The following is a 26,221-nucleotide window of genomic DNA, read 5'->3' as shown; positions in this document are numbered from 1 at the left end:
GAAAATGAACACTTGTATTGCCTCAGACTAGACCAACAGTATTTATTTTCGAGGTTTCAAGTTACACTTGCACTGGTTCAGCTGCATTTATTCTAAGTTACACTACTGTTTACCCCCCAAGTACTGAGACATACAGAAAGAGGTAGTTTACTGTCAATTCATATTTCTTAAAATCAGTATGCCTATAACTCTCTAGATTATTAAGCGATTCAAATTTAGAGTTTGAGTAGTGTTTTAAAAATTTATTTTAGCATGATCATAAATCACCAAGATAGAGGTTAAGAATATAGCATGTCCAGGATTATCAAAAAGCAAGGTTACACTTACTTGTAATCTTCATTTGCTGCAGTAAAAATAAAAGCTTCCATAGGGTTCCAACACAATGTATTTGTCCTCATGTTCAAGATAACCTGAAATATATTTACACATTGCTACCTTGTTATAGGCAGTAAAATACTCACTATAGTTCAAAACTTCTAATATACGACTGCAGACAAGTACTTTGTAGACAGAGAATTATGGCAGAGGAATAGTACATGACAGAATGTTTCCCCAGCAGTGTTAGAAGTGAAACCCAAGAACCTCCTGTTCCTCATCATATGCTTACTGCTTTGGGCTATACAACAATTAAGCTTTCCTCTGTAAACCACCTTAGAATCAAACTCTTCAAAGTGGTCATTTAACATAGCAACCTGCTAGTGGTCAACAAGTAAATCTGGAACTTCCGAAAAATTTCACTTCTCTATCCTATTTACAGGAACCTTTAGTTAAGTAATCGATAGACATACCTAATTAAATTATTATTTCAAGGGATATAGTCATTAATTGAAGCTGTGAACCAGCATTTGCAAAGCAATTGTAGTATTTTTATGTTCTCCCAGTTATTACCCCTTCATTATTTGATGTCTGAAATTGTAGTTCATGAATTCTCCTGGACAGCTGCCATTTCTTGCAGAAGTGCCAAGCAAAGCGCACAGAAGTTACTGTGTTGTCATCTACTCAGCACTATCACTGTAGCAGCAGTGAATCATCCTCACACATTTGTAAGATTTGCTTGCTGCTTGTAAGCATATGGCCAACAAAGAGGCCAGTTGGCCCTGAAGTGGGAGGAAGGCAGCTGACAGGAGACTAGTAAGACCCTTCTACTTTGCTAACAGCAGACTAGACAAGAGGCATTAGGAAGCCGTACGTTGGATGTCCCCACCCTGGAGGACAGCTAGGCCCCTGTGGGACAAGGCAAGGCAGGGAGGAGGTCACCTGACACACCAGACACAGCAGCTTTGGTTTGTGCCAAGCCTGAGAGGAACTTCCAACCATCTATTTAAAAATAAGAACTATACTCAGTATGCCTGACACAAAGTGGATGTGTAATTGCAGAGCAACTTATTAACAAACTGAACAACTCTAAACAGGATTGTCTACAATGCTCCAGGCCAGCTATAATCCTACTTAAAAATCCTGAAATTTGGGTGTTTAACACTATGGTACTCAAATCTCATTTTTGTTCTTGGCTTACTAGACCAAACACCATAAATTTACACACATATTTCAGAATATACTTGTACAATTATAACCCTTACAGTAATGAACACAGTCTCAAAACAAATTAATAGTGATGACTTTACTGAACACCCCTCCAAAAGATTACAATGAACGTGTGCCTATGCTCATAACTCTCCCTAAGTCCTCAATTCCTAGGCGACACCACCCTGCTCATTGTGCTGCAGAACACCGCTCATTTTCAGGAACTACATTCAGCCAGAACTGAATGTAGTAATCAGATGTTTAAAGTGATCTCTAGTTTAAGAAGTGGCCACTGAAATGCCTTCTGTTTACACTAATGTGACAACTAGAATTTGCTCAAGATTTCAGTATTGTTATAAATCTTGCACAAATCTGGGAAGTTAATAATCAAGGACTGTTCTTTATTCCTTCCTGTACAAGTTCATCAGCCACTGCAAAATAAGCACACAATTAATGTTAACCCACCATACATATAATAAGTACTTTAAATCATGTCACAAAATAACTTCAATATTGCCAAAAAATCCAGCTCTTTCAAAAGGAGTCAAGTTCTGTCATGCTCCAAATCTTTTGCTTTTTCACCGAAATTTACAAGCCTTCAGTTCATTTCAGCAGTGGCTTTTGGAATTAAAACAGTGCCTAAGAAATGAGTTTGTCTCTCATTTCTCATTTGTCTCACAGTTCTAGCATTAGGTTTAGTAACAACTATGTAAGGCAACCTGGGCTGGAAGTAATTTAAGTTGCTGTAAATACATCAATAATGGCATTTCAGAACTATCTAAACCCATACCAGAGCCATAATTTACTGTTACTTTTAATCTATTGTACGTCATCTTATAAAATGGGTAAGTTTAAATCCTTATTAAGACCAGTCAAAATTGTCAAGTCCCTGACACTTGGTTCTCTCTCTTGGTTTATTTATTTTACCTGTGAACACTTGCTCACAAAGAGTGTCAGCCTGGAAATGTTGAGATTAACACAAAAACAGATTACCCAAATAATTAACCTGTCTTCCTTTACTACCTACAACGTATTTGGTTGAGATGAACACCTAAGAATGTAACAAGCAAGAGAAAACACAGTTCCTGTCAGCTGTTTAAACGCTAAAGTCTATCTTTAAAACACCCAAAGCTTTCCTGATCCCACAGGTTGCACAAGAATGACTTTTAAAGTGCACCAACTCCTACCAAAACATTTTCCTCTTGTCTTTCAACAGAATTGCTTTCATTCATGTTTTCCAGCTTTTTTAGACCAGTTCTTATCATGAACTTAGGTAGCATCTCACTATCTCATCCCTCCCTTTTTAAAACTTAAGGCTTCAAAACCCACACCCAGGACAAACAGGCAACAGAGCTACTGCTTCATGATGTGAGAAGCTGTACTCCTATTTCCATTAATGAAGGGACTCCCACTGACTTCCAACTGCTTTGCTGATCAAATCCTAGGAACTCAGCAGTGCCAGAAACCAATGCCCATACATAAGTAAGGTACCTCTAATAAGCAAAACCTTTCTCTTCGGAGTTCCAGAGCTCTTGGCTCTCAATGCAGAAATGGACATTTCACCTCCTCTCCACAGCAGAATTACCCCTATCCCAGGAAGAAACCCAGTACTGAGTCCATGGAAGCAAGGAAGTACTAATCAGTGTTTTATTCCTATACGAGGAAATGCACCTCAGCACGCTGCTTACATGAGGTACACAAACACGTGCACACAGGTCTATATGCACATGTATGTACAGTCGTATATTTAGCATATATCCATATGTAAAATTCTGTTAGATTTAAACTTAGTTCACAAAGGATCAAACTGCATCCTTTGACCTTGCAACTGCAGCTCTACAGCACTAGCTGAGCTCATTTCAACATTCAGGTCTTCAGCTGGCATCTCTGACAAGTTTTTACAAGCACTGCTTCAGTAGTCCAAGTGAAACTTCACTGAAAATTCTTGGGGTACAGGGAGAGAAAGAAATATTGTTATGCCAACAGCATTCCTATTTTATAACTAAATACCATTATCATGTTCTAGTGTGTATCAAATCAATGACACTGGAGACAGTATGTAACACAGGAGAACACTGAGTGCATATTCACAAGCCAGAATATTGTATTTCAAGAAGAATATTGTTAAGATAGTTCTGGGGCTCAGAACTACTGAACTTGATAGAGATTTGATATGTGTGTATGAATTACCAGCTTCCTAGCTAAAATAAATACATATATTCTGTTAAATAGGAATCTATGTCATCGGTAAGTTCCACATATAAATACTATTTTGATTACACTGCAAAGGAGTTCTGAATGTTTATAGTAGGGAAGGGTTTAGCTCCCTACAAAGGAAAAACACATTTTCAAATGCAGAGCAAGGCTCTCCAGTGGTGAAGCTACTTTTTTTCCTTCTGGCAAGGAGAAGAAAAGAAAATTTTAAAAACATACATACATAGACAGAACACAACAAAGGAACATAAAGTTCTTATTGTGAAATTGCTGTCAAGTCAGGCACTTGATCAAGAATTACAACAGAGTGAGCATGACAGCCCGTCTGAATGCAGAAAAAGGCCCTTCTAACTCTGCACTGTTTAAATCCCAACATTAATTCAAACTCAGAAGACTCAGACATTGAAAATTCAGTGAACTCACAGTTCAGAGCTTTCTGTTCTCTACTGTCACCAACAGTTACAGGCTATTAACATATTCAGGATGATTATTAGTGCCATTAATTACTCTTAAAAATATTACCTTCTTTAATGGAGTTGATTTTCTCATATCATACAGCACAATATTTCTGTCAGAAGCACAGCTTCCCAAAAGGTAAGTCTGAAAAAAAAAAACCAAAACCAGTGTGTATGGTCTTTGAAATACTTCTGGAGTGTGGTTAACAGCTTACATCAGATACCTAAGCTATTTCACAAAGCTGGTCATCAGTTTCTTTTTCAGCCAATCAGTTTCTTCTTCAGTGCAGGTAATTACTCAGCACAAACATTATAAATAGCTTTTTCTGTAAGATTCAAAATACATGCAGTGCCCTCTCCTTTAAAACTAACAGGCAAATCCCCATAAACACTTATTCTATGAACATAGCCCAGTCAAAGGGTATAATAGGAGTGCTGTAAAAGATCAAATGCAATTGTTTTTCCATGGAGAGGGTGAGAAGTCTCAGTCAGAGGTAGCAGAATACTGGAACAGAGGAACTGGCAGCTCCACAGCCACATAACTGCTACACTGTATGACTGAGGTACCAGATATGTATTGTTGTGGGCAGAATGGAGACTGCCCTGCTTTTGTTCCTCCTCTCCCCCACCAACAGAGACAAAAGATAGGAAGATAAAATATATGGTACTACATTCCAAAATAATATAACCATAAAAATCTATGTATACCTCCCCCTAAATATTGCATTAAACATAAAATCTAAATTTAGAAGAAAAAAATTCAAGATGGTGTAAACAGAGTTTAGATCTCATACTGCTCAAGAAAAATACTGGTTTCCAACATGCAACACAAGCATTACCTCAATGGGATTAAATTTTACACTGCTTATGCTATCAAAACCCCAAGTCAGAGAACACTTGGGGCTTGTCCTTTGTTCATCCCAAATGTCCACTTGATGGCCACAGGTGGCGAAAACAGGTTCCTTCCAGTGGTGATCAATTCCTGTATACACTGTCTTTAAGGAAAAAAAAAAAACAAAAAAACAAACAAAAATTTAAAAACCCAATTGTATGCATAAATACTCAAGTATGTTCTGTTAGAAAAAAGATCTACAAATCATCGCATATGGAGTCTCACATGGTTTTACTCATTTGTATTACTGAAAATTACATCACCAGTGCTACCAGAAACTAAGTCTTATCAGATGTACCCCTACCAGTAGGCAAGCTTTCTTTTTCATTTAAGGTGCATGTATGCATTTCTTGTTAATTTACAATGGAGTTGGCAATAAAGGCATATTTACAAAATCCTGGCTGCCTTTAAAGCAAATGAAAATTTTAAGAGTGCAACTGAATTTTCAGTGGGGACTTCAATGGATTCCGTAGACATTGCAATAACTAAAGAGTTTCAAACTATGTATTTGGAAAAAACTTTAATGTTTTTCCTAACAAAGCTTACCATAAATTCAAGGTGCCAAAGTATATATTTTTAGACTGCTTTTGTCAAAAAGAAAGATGTAAAGTTAATATTTTGTATTGAATGGCTGCGAAGTATCGGCATGAAAAGAAAGTTATTTAATGCAGACTAAGCACTGGCAACATGTCTGAGGAGACTACAAAGAAATGTGACCAGTTTGCAGGAAAGGGATAATTAGTACAGACAGAGCTAAGCAGTCTCTGATGGCATCTGAGGTAGTCCTTTCTGGTTACATGTAAAATAAATGTAATAAAAATGTGAAGATACTTTAAAAATGCCATTATAAAATTTGATCCCATCACCTTACAACCCATTAAGATAACAGGTGATATCACATTATTTCTCTCTCCTTCAAAAACTAGATAAAAAATGATTCAAACTTAATTCAAAAGAAGAGGTATGGGAAAATCAAAATCCAGATTTACTACCTTTCCAAGAATTGTGTGAATAGGTTCTTCTTCTTCTCCATATTCTGGGCTCTCCATTTTCCACTGCTTCACGGTTTTGTCATCGCCAACCTGGAAATATTGGAGAAATCAAGTACAGTTTTATGTAAATATATTCCCTTTTATTTTGCTAGATGTGCTTTGCAATTAAATACAGGCATCCTTTCAAAAAAAAAAACCAAAACATTCTGTGACATACACAAACGCTTCCTCCTGCCCGTTCACTGTTCCATTTTTTAACTCCAAGCTACAGATTAGCTCTCCTGGTCATAATATGTTGTTAAAACATGTACATGGTCTGGCTGGAGTGAACATTCTTCATAGCAGCCCACCTGGCAGTGTGTTTCTGATTTGTGGCTAAAACAGTGCTGATACAGCACCCAAGCCTTGGCTGTTGCTGAACAATGGTTGCACGGTGCTGAGGCATTTCCCCCTGCTCCCACTCTGTCTCCATCACCCCTGCCTCACCAACCAGCAAACAGGCTTGGTGTGGGCAGCAGACTGGGAGGGACGCAGGCATGACAGATGTCCTGAACTGGCCAAAGGAGGATTCCACACCACAGAACAATGATCTGCAATAAAAACTGCGGTAGTGGGAGCAGAAAGAGGAGGTGGGGGCTGCTGCTCAGAGATTGTCTGCGGATCTGTCTGCTTCTGAGAGCAGGCGACTGATTCCCAGTTTGCCACTTGTTTCCCATCACCACCTTTCCTTCATCTATTCAACTGTCTATCTTCATCCACAAGGCTTTTCCACTTTCCAAAATAGACAGCTAAATAGGAAAAAGGTGAGCTGGAATGATGGCTATTTTGTAAGGCTACATTTTAATCAACTGGCACCTAAAACTGCAAATCATCTTCTGGAAGTCACTTTGATGAGCCTGTAATCAGTTAAAAGGCAACTTTTCCAGTTGCTCTGGTTGCCTGTTCCAAATTTTGCACTAATGCCAACACAAGCTTTTGCATGGCTGTGCAGTGACCCGGATCGTGCAAACAGGCCTAAAAAAATATTAGCTTTACAAGTTTATCTTCCCCTACCTCACTGCACTACCACTGTTTCTTCTCTCCCTCTCTCAATTTTCAGGCAGAGGGATTGTCAAAAGGGGAGTAACTAACCTGGAGTCACTTAGGATTTTTTATTGTGACTTTCCCTATATCGTAACTACTGTCCCTATGACCTGGTATATACATTAGAAAAGACAAATATAATGTAGTGAAAATGGCTCTTCTATGACCAGTTAAAATGAAGCACAACCTCAGGACACCTCAGTTTTCAAAAACAGTTCTTCTTGTTGTCTTACCTTAGAACTGTTTTAATGCCAACAGGAAGACGTACTATTTCCAAGCAGTTTACATGCAACTGAATCTGTTGTGGTTGTTATGAATTAATAAAGCTTTATTCACATGAAATGATCTTGACTTAATCAGATTATTTTTAATCATAGTATATGCAAATGGTTACTTTTTTATATGCTTCTATGTCTTTCAATAAACACAATCCATTTACTACTTTAATGAAAACTAGTTTATTCGAGTTTTAATTACATGAGCATCTGTTAGCTATTTTCTGGTAGTTATCCCTTGGATGGTCTTGAATGACATCCCTATCACAGCATCAGAAAAAATTTCATTGTAAATAGAACTGTCAACACATTCAATAAGTGTATTCATACAGTATTTAAATATTTTACAGCAGAGAGCACGTTTCTCAGTGGAAAACAGATGGTGAACAGGTACTCTGTGCTGCTGCACTGGTAAGGAGACACATAATACTTACAGTGAAGAATGACGTACCACAGAAACGGGCACACATGCCTCGAACAAAGCCCTCGTGGGCTTGTATAGTGCGAACACACTGTCGTTTGGTCAAGTTCCAAATTTTAACCTGTTAAAAACAGAGGAGCAAATATTCTGTAAGCTTTCTACAGCCCACAGCTGCAGTTCACAATTCAAGTACAAGAGATCACACATGTGGTAATGAAATGGCAGAGCTGGCTTGGACACTGGTCAGATTTTATAATGTTAAAAACTATTTAATTATTCCTTTCTTGAAAAATAATTTTTAAAGTGAGGCTCTTTCCTTCTTACTCTCTCCCCTGACCTAAGCTGTATACTTTCTGCATTTTGCACTCCCCTATTTTTGAACTAGAATTTTTGCTAAAAAACAGCAGCAGTTATAAATTTAGCAAAAAAAATACCCCTTTAAAGACAAAAGCACAAAGAAATTTGGAACCAACAGAGTTTTTTCAGTCCAGTTGCTGTACTACATTGTCTACAGATGTCCAACTCTCACAGAGGTTTCTGTTTCAAAGCTTTTGGGCTCATTTAAAAAAAACAACAACAAAGAAATGGAGGTCAGTTTTTATATTTTTATGTATTTATAGTACCCAGTACTTTACTCGTTCTATCAGTGGATAAGAAATCTGGCTAAACTTTCATAGGAATTAGTTCCACTTCTCTCTGAAAAGGTAAACGTCCCTTATACTACTGCATGACATATGCACTTTCTATAAAAAGCAGAAAGCAACCAACTGCCCAGAAGACACCTTTCAAGTACTATCAAATTAGCAATGTAAGGGTGAGAAAAGACAGGGAATTCAGAAAAGACAGGTATTTTTTTCTGCAACTAGTTCCAATTAAAGTGCCCTTGATTGCTACTTATAATTGTTATGTAAAATAATCAAATACATATAGGCTTAGCCTTTTTTAGGTAGTATGAAAAATTGTTATTCCAAAAAGTTTTTGGTTGTGTGCCCATTCCCCCTAGCTAATCTGACAGTTTAACTTCTTTAGGGAGAGGAGTGGGGGTGATCATGTGGGCAGCAAAAAGCAATCACAACGTGTATTGGGTTTGCGTGGCCAGGTTTTGGTAGTGGGAGTCTACAGGGGTGGCTTCTGTGAGAAGCTGCTGGAGTCTTCTCCATGTCCAGCAGAGCCAATGCCAGACAGCTCCCACACAGACCCGCCACTGGCCAAGGCCAAGTTAATAAGAAATGGTGGTAACAACTCTGTGATAACACATTCAAGAAGGAACAAAAGTTAGTGGGCAGATGTAACTGTGCTCAGAGAAGAGAGGAGTGAGAATACATGAGAGCAATAACTCTGCAGACACCAAGGTGAGGAAAGGAGAGGGAAGAGCTGAGGTTCCCCTGCAGCCTGTTGTGAAGACCATGGTGAGGCAGCTGTGCCCCAGCAGCCCATGGAGGAAGTTAATGGGAGTGCAGAGATCCACCTGCAGCCTGTGGAGAAGACGAGGCCAGATGCACTCAAAGAACGCTGTGATCCATGGCAAGGCCTTACTAAAGTAGGCTCCTGGCAGGGACCTGTGGACCGATGCAGAGAGGAGCCCACAATGGAGCAGGTTTCCCAGGACTTGTGACCCTGTGGGGGACCTACACTGGAGCTGCCTGCTCCTGAAGGACTCCACAGTGTGGAAAAGTCACCCACACAGCAGCAATTTGTGAAAAGCTGCAGCCTGTAGGAATGACTCATGCTGGAGAAGTTCATGAAGAACTGTCTCCCATGGGAGGGACCCATGGTGGAGCAGTGGAGGGACTCCTCTCTCTGCGTAGAGGCAGGAACAACTTGTAATGAACTGACTGTAACCCCCTTTCCCCATTTACCTATGCTGCTGGGGGGGAGGAAGGAGATCCCAGGAAGGAGGGAGGGGTGGGGGGAAGGTAGTTTTAAGGTTTTATTTTACTTCTCATTATCCTGCTCTGATTTTCTTAATAAGAAGTTCAATCTGTTTTGTCTTTGATGGTAGTAAGTGAGTGATGTCTCCCAGTCCTTATCTCAACCCATGAATCTTTCACTACATTTTGTCTCCCCTGTCCAGTGGTAGAGTAACAGAGCAGCAAAAACTTTCACCTTCTGAGTGAGGATAAAGGTAACATGCTGAACAAAGACAGGAAAGTGGGGCAAAACCAATCAAACCCAAGAAAATACAAAAGAGAAAGAAAAAAGAAAATAAGAAAGAAAGGTACCTTCTCTGTTGTGGTTTGTAAGCTTACCTCTCCATCACAAGCTCCAGACAGCACTGTAGACAAACTTTTTGGATGTTTGGCCATGCAATTAACTCCATCTCTGTGGCCATCAAGTGAACTAAGAAAGGGTTTTGCAAACACACGTTCCAGCTTTGTGGCATTCAGAGCTCTTACGTACTCTCGAGCAACCTCAAATGGATGCAATGCAGGGTCATAGTTCCTTGGAACTGCAACAGAAAAAACATACGTTAGAAGCCCATGTTGGAGCAGGTCCAGAGGAGAGACATGATCAGAAGGATGGACTACCTCTCCCATGAGGAAAGGCTGAGAGCTGGGGTTGTTCATTCTGGAGAAGTGAAGGCTCTGGGGAGACTTCATTGTGGCCTTTCAGTACTTAAAGGGGGGCTATGAGAAAGATGTGATATGACAATGAGTAATGGTTTTAAACTTAAAGAGGGTAAATTTAGACAAGATAGAAGTAAGAAGTCTTTTACAATGAGATGGCACATGCCCCATCAAAGTTTTGAGCAACCTGATCTAACTGAAGGTGTCCCTGCTCACCGCAGGGGGGGGAGGGGGGGGAGAGAGGGCGTTGGACTAGATGACTTTTAGAGGTTCCTTCCAACCCACAAAACTCTATTATTCTGTGTGTAAAATCAGCACAATTTTTGGCAGTTTTAATAATGAATGTGCAAAAGCAGAACGCGACGTACTAGGACTAAAACAGCATTAAGTGCAAAAAAATGCAAGCGCTAAGGCAGGAAATACTAAGGTCAGGCGCAATCTCGGGGTACCAGAACAGTGGTTAAACCCCCAGCCCCGCACTCCTGCTCTGACACCTCGAGATGCGGCTTCCGGCAGCCGCCCGGCCCCGGGGAGCGGCAAGGGAAGCTCTCCTCCGCAGACGGGCACCGCACGCAATTCCCCGCCGGGGACTGGCACCCGCGCGGGACAGCTCCCGGCGCTCGGAAGGAAGGAAGCCCAAAGCCCACTGCCGGGTCTCTCCGATTCCCGTCGCTGGCGAGCACAAGCCCAGCCGCGAGGGGGAGGGGACCGGGGCGGGGCGCGGCGCGGCCGACGGTAGCCCGAACGCCTTCCTGCCTCCCTCCGCCACGGGCCTCATCCCTTGCGGGCGGGCTGCACCGGGCCCGGCCGGGCCGATCCGATCCGAGGGCCGATCCGAGGGCCGCTCCGGGAGCCCCGCTCACCGCGCTGCAGGTCCAGCTTGGTGTCCCGGACGTAGTCATCGGGGTTGCGGCTCAGCACCTTCACCCGCATCCCGCCGCCCGCTCCGCCGGGAACCGCGCGCTCACGTGACCGGACACGCCGCGCGGGCCGCTCTCGCGCGAGGGGGCGAGCCCCGCCCCGGCCCCGCGCCTGCGCGCGCGGCCGGCCATGGGTGGCGCGGGCCCCGCGTGTGCGGCGCGCGAGCCGCTGGCGCGGGAGCCGCCGGCGCGCTCCGTGCTGCGGCACGTGCGGCTGGAGAACCTGGCGGCGGGAATGAGCGGCGGCGTCCTGTCCACCCTGGTGCTGCACCCGCTGGACCTCGTCAAGATCCGCTTCGCAGGTGAGGCCGGACCGGCCGCCCCCCCGCCGTCCTGAGCTAAAGACGCACCGACGTGCCGGAGCTCGCCGTGGCGGGCGCGGGACCTGCCGGGCTTTTTGCCCGAAGCCCGCGCTGCTCTGCCCGACCCCGTGTGCGGCTGCAGCAGCGCGGGTGCCGGCGGGGCAGCCCCGCGGCTTGGAATAAACTGGCCGTAAGCCGAAAGGGACGGTCTCCGATTCTCTTCCCTGCTATCCCAGAGCTTTTTCTTATCACTTCTAGGGACTGTAAAATGTGCTGTGTGCCACGAACTGTTTGCAGGCAGATTCGAGAGCTGGCCAGCCTCCTCCCCCGCTTTCATGACCACCAGTGCCAGGGGACACCGGAGGACTGCCTGCTTTTAACAGGCGGGTTGTCCCAAGCCCACGTTCAAAGTTCATCTTTATTCCACAGATTTTCAACACTCAGAGCTTAGGGGTAGCTTTGGAATAACCTTGGTTATTAACAGTAGTGGTATTGTTTCGCAGAAAACTCTTAACTAATTTGTTTTTCTACAGGGAAACATCTCGACTTCTGTTGACTTTTCTGCTAATTTGAGAAACTTGTCCACCATTTATCATATTGTCTTTTAGAGAGATTGAAACATTTTACTATATCTTTGGATTCTTTTCTTAAGTAGATACGTGGGTGTTTTAAGATCTCAAAACCAAACTATCAGAGAGACATTTTACAAAATTTAAAACGTTGAATGTCCTTGTTGGGCGCATCCTGGGCTGCATTGTGAAAAGCATAGCCAGCAGAAGTGTTCTTTTCTTTCTATTTTCCATTTGTAAGACTATGTCGGAAGTACTGTGTCTAGTTTGGGGCTCTCCGGGACAAGAAAGGAGGACAATGACAGTGGTGTGACTTCAGTGGAGGACACCAGACTGGTGAAGGGGCTGGAGCACATGGCACAGGAGAACAGGCTGACAGAACAGGATCGATTTGGCCTCAGAAAGGAAAGGCTGAGGGGAGCTAAAATTGCAGTCTGTGACAATGTTATTGGAAAACACAGAGAAGGTAAAGCCAGATTCTTCTTGGAGATAGTTCATAGGCCAGAAAGGAACAGGCACAAGCATAAACATGGAAAATTCCAGTTATTTTTCTGTGAGAGTAGTCAAATACTGGAAAAGGTTGCCCAGGGGCTGTAATCTCTTCAGCCATGGAAACATTCAGGAGTCAACTGGTCATGTCCCTAGGTAACCACATCTAATTAGATCTGGTTTTAGTACGTTTGGATTAGTTGGCTTTTGGAGGTCACGTACTTTCACATGCTTGTTTGGGTTGAAAATAACAGTTCCTATGTTTTGTCTTCAACCAGGGAGTAGGAGCTGATATCAGAAATGGATGTTGTGAAGATTCTTGGCAGCATCATTGACAGAAAGACTTGCATTCATGTCTCTGATTTCCCATGTTGTTTAATATGTTTATAACTTGATCTAGTGGCTGTATGGCAAAAAAAATTGAGAAATGTCTTTGGGAAAGGTCTAGCAGCACTCATTCAGGAGGAAGAAAAGAAGTGTTTGTGTTCTAGTTTTGAGTGGTTGTCAAGGTGCTGAGGCCTTGTCACACTGTGCTCATCAAAAGCATTTTGTCTTTAATGCTGAAGTCTGTCACAATGTGCAGTACCGGACACAAAGTGCAAGGGGAATGAATAATAAATGTGGCACTGAACAGAAAATGCCTGTTTACCAGGGTTAATTTTGATGGGGACATGAAAGCTACACTCATTGTAAAACTTGGAGATCAATTTTCAGTACAGTTGCAGTCTAGCCATGTGTCTGTATTAAGAATGAAAGCCGCTGCTATGTTGGCATCATAGAGTAATTTAGGTCCAAAGAGAGCTAAGGAGTTCACCCTCTACTCAGATAACCTCTGCTTAGATCAGTTTGCTCAGTCATGTGTGCTGGAGTTTTGAGTAGTGCCAAAGATGCTCTTCAGGCAGCTTGTTCAAGTATTTGGCCTCTCTGCTGGATAAAAGTTCTGGTCAGAATTCCCTGTGTTTCAGCTTGTGTCTGTTACCTCTTGTCATCTCACCATGCACCATATCCCATGTTGTCAGTAATCAACTTACTCCCTTGCTGTTATGGTAGGAGCAATAGTAGTTACCACTCCAAGTTTGGTGGACATCCATGTTCTACATGATCTGTCAAACAAAAACTTGTGTGTTTTCTATATTTTTGAAGTGACATTTTTTGAATATTTGGACAACCAGCTAACCAATTAGGTTATTAGGTGGGAGAAGAAACCTTTGAGTATTCTGGTAAAAACTGACTTGGGAATCAGTAAGATATGACCCATTACTTTATAGAACATTTTAAAGAGAAAATTTGAATTTAAGAGTTGTTACTTGGGACTTGTCTAAACAACTTAGAGAAACATGTTGTCAAGGATCCCATTCGTATCACTTGACATATGATGCAAAATTGCTGGAGTGCTAAAAAGAAGAGACAGAAAACTTCAAATCTGCTTCTCATCAAAAATGCACGAAAGTGCATTTGTTTAGCCCTGACAGATTGATAGGAACTTTCCTCTTACTGAGCTAAGGAATTATTTTTTTGTTTCTTTCCAACCCCCCCCCCCTTTTTTTTTCTAAGTTCTTGAACTCCAGGCTGGAGCGGGTTTGGTTCTGTAACCGGGCAGAAACACCAATTTAGTGTAGTGGTTTCGTCCAAAATACTCATTACTGTTTACCTTCTGTGAGATAAGAATTAGGAGAAATGCAAAGCAGGCACCAACTTGAAAGAATATAAAAAAGTTTAATAACAGACCTAAAAGAGGAAAAAAAAAATTATACCACACCTTCAGAACTCTCCTCCTCCCCCCACCTTCCTCCCTTCTCCCACTGACAATGTAAAAAGACAACCCTTAGGATGTTCAGTCTGTTTACCACTTCCATAATAACCTTGTTCAGTCCATTTAGAAGGAGAAGTCTCTTCTTGCTCATGCAATGAAATCATTATCACAACAAGACAGCCGCCCACTTCCAAATATTGTTCTGTCCATTTAGGAAGAGGAGTCTCTCTGCTCCCCATGTGAGTCCCTTCCCCCGACTTGCAGCTTTTCCCGCAACTGCTGTCGAGGGTCCACTCTTGAAGGTTTTTGGGGTACAATTTTAAGGTTGAGCCGTTCAGAAACAAAAGTTCTCTTCACCCATCTCTGGGAGCATTTCATCTCTAAGAACAGAGGCCCTTCTCCTTCCCTGGGAGCAAAGGGTCTTCCTCATCTTCATCTTTAGGACTATCTCTGGGAGCATCTCTAGGAATTGAGATTTTCTCCTTTCCCATTTGGAGCAAAAGTCCTCATCTGGTCCATCTCTCCCTGTCCAAACTTCTCATGAAATTACAGCTGCGTCAGCATCTGCCTATCTCAGTGCAGGTGCTTTTGCTTACGAGTTGAACACTCCACCCCCCATACCTTTATGAAATTACAACGGGTACTCTGATATATCATAGCTTCACAACGGAATTTCAGCTTTAAGCATCTCCTCTTTCTCTCCCCTCAGGTTTTCAGCTCTTCAGAGCAATAAAAGGGTTAATCTCACCTCGGCCTTACAGCTGGAATGTGGCTTATCGAAGTGGAGATGGGGGGAGCCGAGCCGCTCCCGCTGCCCACAGCAAGGCGGGGGGGGGGGGGGGGGGGAGGGGGGGGGGTTCCATGGGTGGAACAGGGCCATGGGTGCCCCGTGGCCCGCAGCCACCTGTCCCAGCACCAGAAACGAGAGAGAGCTGGGAGGGGGAGTTTGTCTATTCTTAAGTGTGGATCACAGAGGCGGTCACAATTTTAAGTGGCATAAAGAATTGTCCATATTCAAACTGGCCAGCTGATAGGTTCTGTCAGATCATGGGGGAAGCTGTAAGCACTCCTTTGCGAGAACATCACTTCTGAGACTATGGTAGCTAACCCATGACACAGGCTTATAAAGCTATAAACCTCAACTCTTGCATACTTGTGAAATAATCCTTTTGTAACACAGTTGATCAGCTAGGTTTCGTGTTCATTTGTAGCTTGCTTTGGGCTTCTGTGTTGGCTTGGATGCAGTTAAATTTTATGCTTCCTGAAATGTTTTCCAGTATAATTAATTTCTTTCTTTCTTTCTTTCTTTCTTTCTTTCTTTCTTTCTTTCTTTCTTTTTCTTTCTTTCTTTCTTTCTTTCTTTCTTTCTTTCTTATTCTTTCTTTCTTTTCTTTCTTTCTTTCTTTCTTTCTTTCTTTCTTTCTTTCTTTCGTAGTGAGCGATGGATTGGAGCTGAGGCCAAAGTACAATGGGATTCTCCACTGTATGACCACTGTCTGGAAGCATGAAGGACTACGAGGCTTGTATCAAGGGGTAACTCCAAACATGGTGGGAGCAGGGGCTTCCTGGGGACTTTACTTTTTCTTGTAAGTAGAACTGTAAAGCGTGTCATGCCCTGCACGATGTAGTGTTTGGATATACATTGCATCTTCTTTGTGGGGTACAAAAATGTGCTAAGTGACTTACAAACTTGTGATTCTCATAGCTAGTCCATGTCTGTTACCCTTTATTATGGTTTACTGTTTTAGAATTTAAGCAGTTTGAGTCAGAGACCATTTCCTTTGTCGGGTATTACTGCAGGCCTGGGCCCTAGGGTATATCACTGTGTCCCGCAGCCATAGGGAGGAGGAGGAGAGAAGATCCAGCAGGCAGGAGTTGTGCAGCAAGATTGATTTAATTATTTTACAAACTCTTTTATAGACTTTTTTCTTCATAGTCTAATTGGACAAAGGACCAGCCACCCCTTGGGGGTGATTGGCTAAAATCCTAAAACATCCATTGTCAAAATATTTTCTACTACACCATAAACAAGATTTTTTCAAGGTTGCAGGTAGTTTGGTTGTTTACATAACTGCTGCCTCTTCTGTGAGAGAGAAAAGTCTCTCACGGACTTAGAAAATAGCAAGAAAATCCTTGCTAGCAGCATATTTGTATCTACAGTCAGGTACAGTGCATTCCCTTGATGCTGTGAAAGTACTATGGAACTTGAGAGGTGGTGATATTACCCATAAAGAATCCTCTAAAAGTGCCAATACACTGTGATTAAAACCTCTCAAAAAGCAAGAACCTAAATTGATTTCCTAAGAATTAAAGAACATGACGTTTTCTACTAAAAACTAAATGTTTGATTTTTAATCATTTTAGTGACAATTCTTTCATTGTTTTTGTCAGTTGATGGACTTTGCTTATAAAGCCCATTTGTTAGTATTCTACTTTATTAATTCTGTTACTGGGACTTAATTTACTGCTTATCCCTATTAATTGAAACATTTTAGGGATCAGTTAGTTGGTATGCCTATGCAAAGCTCACATGTCAGTTGTATAGACTCTGTTATTGTTGTGCTTCAGTCCTTAAGCTTTGCTGTAGATTCCTATTGACAGTTCATCTTCTGTTGACCATTTCTTAATCCACAAAGATTGCAAACTGGATCAAGAGAAGAAAGCTCAGTGGATTTCTGAGCTAGAGGGTAGATACCTAGCACTGTGGCTCCCAATAAAAAAGAGTTCCTTTAAAAGCTAATTCTTGCTATCTGGTAATTTTCAAGATGCAGTCCCAGCGATACTGACAGCTTAATAATGCAACTTAAATATATATTACCATAGTTCACTTTAAAGACCTAACTGTTCAGAGATCAATTAATCAATTAAACAAAGATAGTTTGGATACCTTTTCTTCAAAGGCTGTGTAGCACCATGATCTTAAGTCAGGTATGTCATTCTGGGCTTGGGTTTTTTGTGATGTAGGTCTGTTTTCACCTTTACTAAATTGTATTTTATGTTTTCTAGTTACAATGCCATCAAAGCTTACAAGAAGGAAGGGAAGATGGAAAGTCTCAGTGCAAGCGAACACCTAGTGTCAGCTGCAGAGGCTGGTGAGTTTAAATGCAAAGACTAATGTTCATTTTAGCGTTTCCATATACTGCTAGCTGCCTTTCTGTGTCAGTGCACCTTTTTCTTAAAGTGGTAAGTGTTCCAGCCCAAATGCAGTCATTTATTGTCTGTACATAAAATAATGATGTCTAGCACATATAGGTCACTGTGGTCCTCAGTTTTGTGCAGAATTGTGCAGTTGTCAAAATTTCTTCTGTCCTTGTTTTCATTCTGTATAAGTGTTTTCCATATTTAGTGCTATACTGGGTCCCAAAATGTAACTATAGAAATCTGCTGCTGTCAGATTGTTAACTTGTTAAATGTTTAACACTTGAACCTGGAAAGGAGAAGGCCTGTTGAATTATGGAATGGTTTGGGTTGGAAGGGACCTTAAAAATAATCTAGTTCCAACCCCCTGTCATGGGCAGGGACACCTTTCACTAGACCAGGTTGATCAAAGCCCCATCCAGCCTGGCCTTGAACACTTCCAGAGATGGGGCATCCACAGCTTCTCTGGGCAAACTGTTCTGGTGTCTCTCCACCCTCACAGTAAAGAATTTCTGCCTAATATCTAATCTAAACCTACTCTCTTTCAGTTTGAAGCCATCCACCCTTGTCTGTCACTACATGCTGTACAGGCAATTCAGAAGACTTTTTATTAGGATTTTGAAGCATTCATTTAATGTTGAAATATAAGGCATGTTGTTTGACATGAAAAATAGTAATGGATTCTGTTACAATGGTATTTTCAGTAACCTATAAAGCTATAACAGGTTGTTGCTATTAATTTGTCAATATTATTAAGCAAATTTCTCGTCACAGAGGTGTCCATTAAATTTTGAATTATTGTATACTGAAGAATAACTCGGATAGTCAGTGCTACATTAAGAAATTTCCTATATACAACAGATTGTACTACTAACTCTGCAAAGGTAAAGCAAGAAAGGGGCTGTCCTAGGAATATGCAAAAATACATACGCTCTGCAAAAGTACCCCCAGCAGGAGTAAATTGGACTTGATTGTGAGCTTTGAAGGGAGAGAGAGGGAACAATGGAGGGCATAAACTTTGCCTGTTTTAAACAATATGAGTACACTGGTAGGAAAGGTAGTTTTATCATTGTAGAAGCCTGTGTTACACTGGACTGAAAAAACTGGATAAAGCTTTTGGAGTTGGCCTAACAGTCAGTGTAACTTCTGTCTGTTCTCAGGAGCCATGACTCTCTGCATTACAAACCCAATATGGGTAACAAAGACTCGACTTGTGCTACAATATAACGCTGGCGTGGATCCATCCAAGCGGCAGTACAGAGGAATGTGTGATGCTCTCATAAAGATATACAAGACAGAGGGCATACGTGGCTTATATAAGGTAACCACACTTAAGAAAAATTCCAGGATTGCCTGGCACCACTCAGTAGCATGGTGAGACTTGTAAATATTTGTCTACAAAAATAAAAAAATTTATAATAGCTCACTTTTATTCTGTGAGTCTTTCCCACTGAAGAACTGCAGCAAAAAGGCTTAATCAGAAGAAAAGCCATTATACTGTTGAAATATAGGAGATCCTGAGGAATACAATGTAAGCTTTATGTATGACTAAGTCGTCTTCTGTTGGGTGATAGGAGAGTAAACTATAAAATGCTTTTTAATTTTTTTGAGTCTTCCTATAATTAGAATTTGGATAAGCAGGGCAGCAGTAACGTAACCTGTGTTGTTGGTAGTACTTCCTTCCATTTTATCCCTTATCTCTGTATTTCTAACATCTTCTGGAAGATAACATGACTAAAGTGCTTGCTAATTTTTTCTTCCGCAATGGAAAGTTTCACAACTGCTTATTTTCCCTCTGGTTATTGATGTCTTTAATCTGTCAGGTCTAGATACATTAAATTTGCAGACTTCTGAATATGGTCTGCATATGTGTGGGTTTTTTGTTCCCTTTAATTTAGAGAAACATGGCAATTGGATTTGGACTTTTTGCCTCCTCCTCCCTTCAGGTCATGACATCAAGATGCATTCATCAGTGCCTGGAAGTTGTGAAGAAACCTATTTTAATTCAGTCTGGCTCCTCTCCTGCAAGTAATGCTGCAGAATCATAGAATCATAGAATGGCTTGGAAGGGATGTTAAAGATGATCCAGTTCCAACCCCCTGCCATGGGCAGGGACACCTTCCACTAGACCAGGCTGCTCAGAGCCTCATCCAGCCTGGCCTTGAACACTGCCAGGGATAGGGAAGAAGACCACTTTCTCTTAGAAATTGTCCTGATTACTGAACATTAGCTTCTTTTATTTTCAGTGAAAAATGTGATCTCCCTTGTGCTGTTAGACTTGTGTGCTTCATGGCAATGAATGCCAAATTCTAACACCGGGAACAAGGCACCTTACTTATTCCTACATTGAAATTGTCAGGATTTCTGATTTGCCTGCCAGGATGTCTGCTCTGTTCCATTTCTAATTTCTTGTTCTAATTTCTAAGTTCTGTTTCTAAGTTCTAATTTCTTGGATCTGTTAGGTTTTAAGATGTCCTTCCACCCTTCTTCTCAGATTATTCATGCATGTAGCATGTGTTGCCTTTGGCACTAGACACTTCTTTGTAGTGTTAATCTGCAAGTGTGGGACTAAACCAGCTACTTCCTTTGAAAGAGCAAATTACTTGCTTAAATCTGCAAAGAAGGTGACCTAAATAGGTCCTGAGTGACCCACATAAGTATGCACACTGAGCAACTTCCATTTGACGTCAGGACTCTCTCAACCTTGTCTGTACTGGGGGAAAAGGCACCTCTTCAGTTGGCTCTTTGACTTGTACATACTTTAGCCTTCCTCCATTTCCGTGTTTGGGGGAGTTTTTATTTTTCTTGCTCTGCTTGAAATCGCACAGCTAAAGCTTTGTTAATTGCCCTGAGTCACAGGAGTTATAGTACACACAAATGTCTTCTTTTCCCTCATAGTCTTCATTTTAGACAGCATTCCTTATCGCAAATACGGGGATCTCAGATAGTACAACCTTTTCGCAAATAAGGGGATCTCAGCTAGAACAACTGTCTCAGATAGAATTGGAAATAAAATCTGGAAGGAGGTTTTTTCTGTTTGAGATCTGTCTTCTGAAGAATGGTATTTCTGACCAAGCAGTTTGGTATTGCTCTTTATTGCACAGATGCTGTTACTGATCTGAGCAAATTCTTTCAGTCCTTTGAGGCATGAGACTGGTAAAGTCAGGATACATCAATCTTTCTAGCAGGGATCAAAGCTGTCTTTATTAGCTCTGCTGGGTATTGATTGTTCATTAAATACAGTTCATCTGAATCTGGGTTCCTCAGTAAGTTGTTCCTCTTGAACTTGGCCTGGTTTTGAAAAGGCAGGAGAAGTCTCCTTCATTCATTATCCCCGTAATCATCCAGTCAGTGGTCTTCCACACCTTCCATCCATTAGGATTTGTCTTTTGGCCTCCATCCCCCAGATGACTGGGACAGAGCTGCTCTGCTGCACACCAGGCTGAATTAAAAAACAGCTTGGAGTTATGTATTTTGAACACACCTATGGATCTGTTGGAGACCTGAGCTCTAAAAATTACTTTGCTGTTGAATGTCATGCAACCATCTTCATGTTACAAGTGCTGTGTTCTTTTCAATCATAAGGTAGGAAAGACAAAACATGGTAAAATAATTATAACATTGTAGGATTGGTGCTTTTAGGAAAACATAAATACATCTGAGCTATTGAGAAACTGTTAGATGTATAGTCTAAAGTGACTGACTACTAAGACATCAGTCAGGAATGCAACTAGCATCCTTCATGGCCTCCATATTTCTGTATGTGCTTTTTTTGTTCTCTTTTAGTGATGATATAGAAGCAGCAGTTGGAAATAGAGCAACGTTTAATAAACAACAGTAAAATATACAGGAAATGCAGAAAATTTAAAGAGATTAAAGTAAAGTCCAGGTTCATCAAGACTGAGAATAATAATGTATGCTGACAACAACAAAAGTCATAGCAGTAATGTGTGCTCGTTACCAAGTGAAATATATTTAGACACTTGTGTGTTGTCATTTCACCCTTGGTAGGCAAGATTCTATGGAGAGTAAAGTACTTTTTCTGGTCCCTTAGTGGCTAAGGCACCGAGTTCTCTTTATTTTGCAATGCTTTTGTTTATGTAATTTTTCTTCTTATAAATATGAAGCTTGTAAGGTTTGTGTATCTTTGTACTTAAATGTAGCAAAATCCATTGAGATTTGGCCATCTTGATTTTAACTTAAGTTGCAGGTTCTACAGAGAGACATAAGCATAAGTAGCTTTCACATAAAAGATGGTAACATTTTTCACCATGAAGGAATCAAGATGATAATGGCAACTTCAGTGTCTTGTCTGCACGAGTTGTCGGAGCAGGGCACTCAGTTAGTACAGGTCTTTGACACACTGAGAGACCAAATGAAGGCAACACTGAAGAGATTACAAGGGGTATTTGCTGCATTCTTCTGAAACATACAGCAGAGGCTGCTCTGGCTTGAGTGCTGTCAGGCAGCGATGTGAGTACCACATCACCAAATGAACCTTGTTCCTTTCTTTATTAAGAAGCCCAGGCTTTCCAGTGTGTATATGTGCCTGTGTTTCTTTTTATTGTGATGTGTAACCTTTGAAACACTAACCAACAGGACATTTTCCTCTTGTCACAGATTTTCAGCACTTAAAACTCTTTAAGCCAACTTTAAAATACTTCTTTATTCCCACTGTCTGCTGCTCAGAATTATATGTTTTACCGTTTAAATTTCTAATTACATATTTAATTCTGTCTATTGTTCTAGTCCTTTAAAAGAGAACTCAAACAGGACTTCTTTGAGAAACCGTTCATTTTGTCAAGCCCTCTTGGCAAAAATCTCCTAAAGGTGTATTTCAAATATTAAAGTAAAAAATAACAAGAAATACATGAAGTTAAATTATTTTAAAATTTATCTTTATAGTCATATTATAGATAAAATAAATATTAAATTCTGTCAAATTTTGTGGCAAGAAGGAATTTTGTATTAAATTAGTCTAAGAACAAGAAAATAGAATATGTTTCAAAAACTTCCTCAGCCAAGATACTTCAGTGCTGTGAAGAAATCAGTTTTGCTTTGAAACATTTTTCCATAAGAATACATTGTTTTCTATGACCAATAGAAGCCTGGATCAGCTCTTATTTTACTGAGGCACATTGGCTGACAGTCACCTCACTCCGGTCTTGCACTTTTTAATATTGGCCCAACATTAAAAGTCCCTTAGTCTTTGGAAGCTTTTTTCATCAGCACAAGACTTAAAGCATGCTGGTATTTATTTATGAAGTATCAATCAGTAGATGCTTTAGGACTCTTGGGTGCAAGTTATCCAAATCTTCTGGCTTAAGTTTAAAAGTTTAGCCCTCTTAAAGGTTGTTCAACATTCTTCTTTTGTTGGCAGGGAAAATGTTACCTCATTCTTCTATGATATAAATACATCATTCTAATTCTTTCCAAGTGGAGAACAATTACTTCCACTGTCCTTTAGGAGCTTTACTGTCTAATCACAGGGAAATGTTTGTGAAGATTTTCCCTGCTCTGGCCTTAAGTTTCATACTGTTCCTTTTTCTGGTGACCCAGATAATTTTTTCTTTGACATTTTTCTTTTCTCTCCACTTTCTGTTTTTATATTACTTTTATTTTCTTCTGTGATCCAGGATTTCTGAAAACCAAAGTTGTCCTTTTCCCTCTTTTGGGGCCCTTTGGCTTCAAACTTCACTTCATGCTTACAGCTGACAAAATACAGATCTGTGGTTTAATTCCACTTGTTCTCATATGGGGAAGTGGTTTTTCTGGGACTTTCACTAGCCCTTAATGCATTTCATCGGTTTGTGGTCACTGATAGTGAGTTCATGACCATTATTTCCTACTGTGAGAAGAAATTTATCCTCGTTTATCAAAGAAATGCTAAAAAATCATTTCCCAAATGACTGAAATACTTAAGAAATCTGTATGTAGCATTCAGAAAGCTGATCCCTGAAGTGGTATTTTGTGTATTATCTGTGCAATTTTTATGCCTGCTGTAGTTTTAGTTGTTGGGGGTTTTTCTGCAATTAGAAGGAGTTTTATTATTTTGTCTTGTTTTAACACTATTTCAGTGGACTCCTATGGGGATCCCTCTTTTTCTCCTTCTCCAGGCATTTAATCATATCCTGATAAGTCTTTATTCAACATTTTGGGCTTCCTTCTTAGTCTAACAAAGAGTTTGGCATCTGGGCACATTTTTAAATTCCTTTTTCTTGCCTGAATGGATCATAGGAAATAAAACTGTTCAGTTTTGGGGTTTGTTGTTGGTTTTTTTTGGTTTTTTTGTTTTGTTGTTTTTTTTTTTTTTTTAAACTTAGGTTCTTTGAGTGCTTTTAACCACATTTTGATCACTTACTCCATTATAGTTGTCCCCCAACAGTTTGCAGCAAGCTTTTCAGTCCCTTTCTGGCCAAGATGATTAATCCCCCATTTATTCGTTTTTTTCAGTGTAGGTGACCAACTCTTCAAAAAGAGGATTAGTGCTTTTCAGAACCTATGCAGCTGGCAGCTCATTGTAGTGGAGCTAATCCTGCTCTTGGGGGAACTCCTGCCTTCTCTTTCTTGTGCAGACAGTTTAGAAAGTACCTGGTTCCCCTCTTAGTTTCAACTTTTTTGAAGCTAAAGGTTGATATATTTTCATGTGTTTGGGTGTGTAAGAAAGACAGTGCTGGAGCAGCTCGCTCTCTTCTCCCACGGGGCCATGGTGTGATGCTGGATGTGGCAGTGTCAGGTTTATGGTTGGACTTGATAATCTCAAAGGTCTTTTCCAATCGAAATGATTCTATGATTCTATATAGACACAAACATTTTTAGTGTAGAAATATATATATGTATCTCATAGATACACATTTGTACAGAGACACACATGCAAACACATACCTATCTATTTCCAGGGCTCAATCACAATAATTTTTTGTACCTCTGCTCCTGGTGGCCCTTCTCACTGAGTTGCCAGCATCTGTCATTGCCTTACGAGTCTCAGGTGGGAACCAAACCCCTCAGTGCCAGGAAAGGGGCAGGCACTGAGCTGGACATTTGCAAGACCACAGCTTGATATGTGATCTTGCAGTCCTAATCTGCGTTGCCAGCTTGTGCTCTGTGAGGTGGAGTCCCTGGGCCACTTGTTTTATCTCAGTGACTCAGTAGATGACTTTAGGCTGTATGTCAGAAAAGTAGCATTTATTAAATGTTTGTGTGATGCCTGTCCTTAAGAACACCAACCCAGAACTGGCTCTGAATCAGACTGCAACAGCGACAGCTGTGCGGGCACAGTCTGTACATTAAGGGAGGACAAATGTAGATGTGTGAGCTGTGTTCTGTTAAGTTGTTTAGGTTTTGTGCATTGCCCTTTAACCTTGTTTTATCCTTTTTTTAGGGATTTGTGCCTGGTCTGTTCGGAACATCACATGGAGCACTGCAGTTCATGGCCTATGAGGATTTGAAAGAGAGATACAACAAGTATAGAAACAGAGTATCAGATACAAAATTGGTATGGTGCTGGAGAAAAAAATGTGTTGTGGCATATGAATAAATAGAAGTTGATTCCATTTGTTGGGTTATACAGCAGCCAAATGTACAAATGATACATTAATTATGATACATTAATTGAAATGCAGACTATATTGAAGGGAATAATACTTTCTCACCTTTTAGGAACAAGCAGCTGGTTTTCACTGCTTTTGAAAACCAACTTCTTATTGTGGCAAGTGTTTTGAGAATTTTAGAGGGAGGGATGAGAGTTTTCTCTTGCTTTGTGGAACCAGAGGGTATGGTACTAATCCCTGGAAAACTGGGTGCAAGTTGGGGAAAAGTAGCTACTTTTGGAAGAAGTGTTTCTCTTGATGGGAATGAGAAGGCACAACACGTGTGTTACAATCAGTTACTTGTAGCACTGATGTAATAAGCATTGATGTTTCTTTTAATGTGTTGTATTGTAAGGGGGGGGAAATCTTGAGTATTTTTAGCAGTACATTTAAAAATCAAATAAAATTTTGGTAAACTGGCTAATTTAAGCCATACTTAAGGCAAGCCTGACAATTTTTGTTGCTTTTAGAACACTGTGGAATACATAATGATGGCAGCTGTATCCAAAATATTTGCTGTGTCAGCAACGTATCCCTATCAAGTTGTGCGAGCTCGTCTTCAAGACCAGCATAACACATATTCTGGGGTGTTTGATGTGATCCGCAGGACATGGAGGTAGGTGTGCAAAATTAAAAGCCTACATGTTGGAAACTGAGTTTTACAGAATCAGAGCTACCTTTACTGGCTTCTGTGCTGACTTGCAGAACCAGTAGAGTTTAGAGCAAACAAAATGTTAGTTGTACAAAATCACACTGTGCAAGATGCCACCAACAGCAGTAAGCTGAGGACAAAGGAGGAGATAGGAGAGGGTCAATGCCCCCCTGCAGGTTTCTGTTGTTTATTCTGTCTCTCTTCTCCAGCAAATTTCACAGGCTAAAAAATAACATTGACATGGCAGGTTTGGGACACTAAATGAAGTCTCACTTGGGCTGTTTTAGCTTATCCCATAGGACAGGAGCATTGTGCTTCTGGGAGTTGTGGCTAATCCAAACTCCTGGCAAGGTGAAGTGAGCTAGCCAGAGCTGATTATACTGATG

The 26,221-nt window shown here is 40.9% G+C and overlaps 2 protein-coding genes across 2 annotated transcripts in view; one reads left to right on the top strand and one right to left on the bottom strand.

Annotated features, from left to right (window-relative positions):
• DCAF13 (DDB1 and CUL4 associated factor 13) overlaps nt 1-11,420 on the bottom strand; it is a 28,330-nt gene extending 16,910 nt beyond the window's left edge. The window contains exons 1-7 of the mRNA XM_039548914.1: nt 11,287-11,420; nt 10,106-10,305; nt 7,870-7,977; nt 6,078-6,167; nt 5,033-5,188; nt 4,261-4,338; nt 328-410 (exon numbers count right to left, since the gene is read on the bottom strand). Of these exons, the coding sequence (XP_039404848.1) occupies nt 328-410; nt 4,261-4,338; nt 5,033-5,188; nt 6,078-6,167; nt 7,870-7,977; nt 10,106-10,305; nt 11,287-11,356 (785 nt within the window). The 5' untranslated portion in view covers nt 11,357-11,420. The remainder of the gene's footprint in view (nt 1-327; nt 411-4,260; nt 4,339-5,032; nt 5,189-6,077; nt 6,168-7,869; nt 7,978-10,105; nt 10,306-11,286) is intronic.
• A 42-nt stretch (nt 11,421-11,462) lies between these two features.
• Nucleotides 11,463-26,221, top strand: part of SLC25A32 (solute carrier family 25 member 32) — a 19,156-nt gene continuing 4,397 nt past the window's right edge. Inside the window, exons 1-6 of the mRNA XM_039550139.1 lie at nt 11,463-11,645; nt 15,892-16,042; nt 17,463-17,548; nt 18,755-18,915; nt 24,976-25,089; nt 25,654-25,799. Of these exons, the coding sequence (XP_039406073.1) occupies nt 11,474-11,645; nt 15,892-16,042; nt 17,463-17,548; nt 18,755-18,915; nt 24,976-25,089; nt 25,654-25,799 (830 nt within the window). The 5' untranslated portion in view covers nt 11,463-11,473. The remainder of the gene's footprint in view (nt 11,646-15,891; nt 16,043-17,462; nt 17,549-18,754; nt 18,916-24,975; nt 25,090-25,653; nt 25,800-26,221) is intronic.

This window comes from Corvus cornix, chromosome 2, assembly GCF_000738735.6.
Source record: "Corvus cornix cornix isolate S_Up_H32 chromosome 2, ASM73873v5, whole genome shotgun sequence".
NCBI classification, from domain to species: domain Eukaryota; kingdom Metazoa; phylum Chordata; class Aves; order Passeriformes; family Corvidae; genus Corvus; species Corvus cornix.
This window is presented reverse-complemented; position numbering and strand designations above follow the sequence as displayed.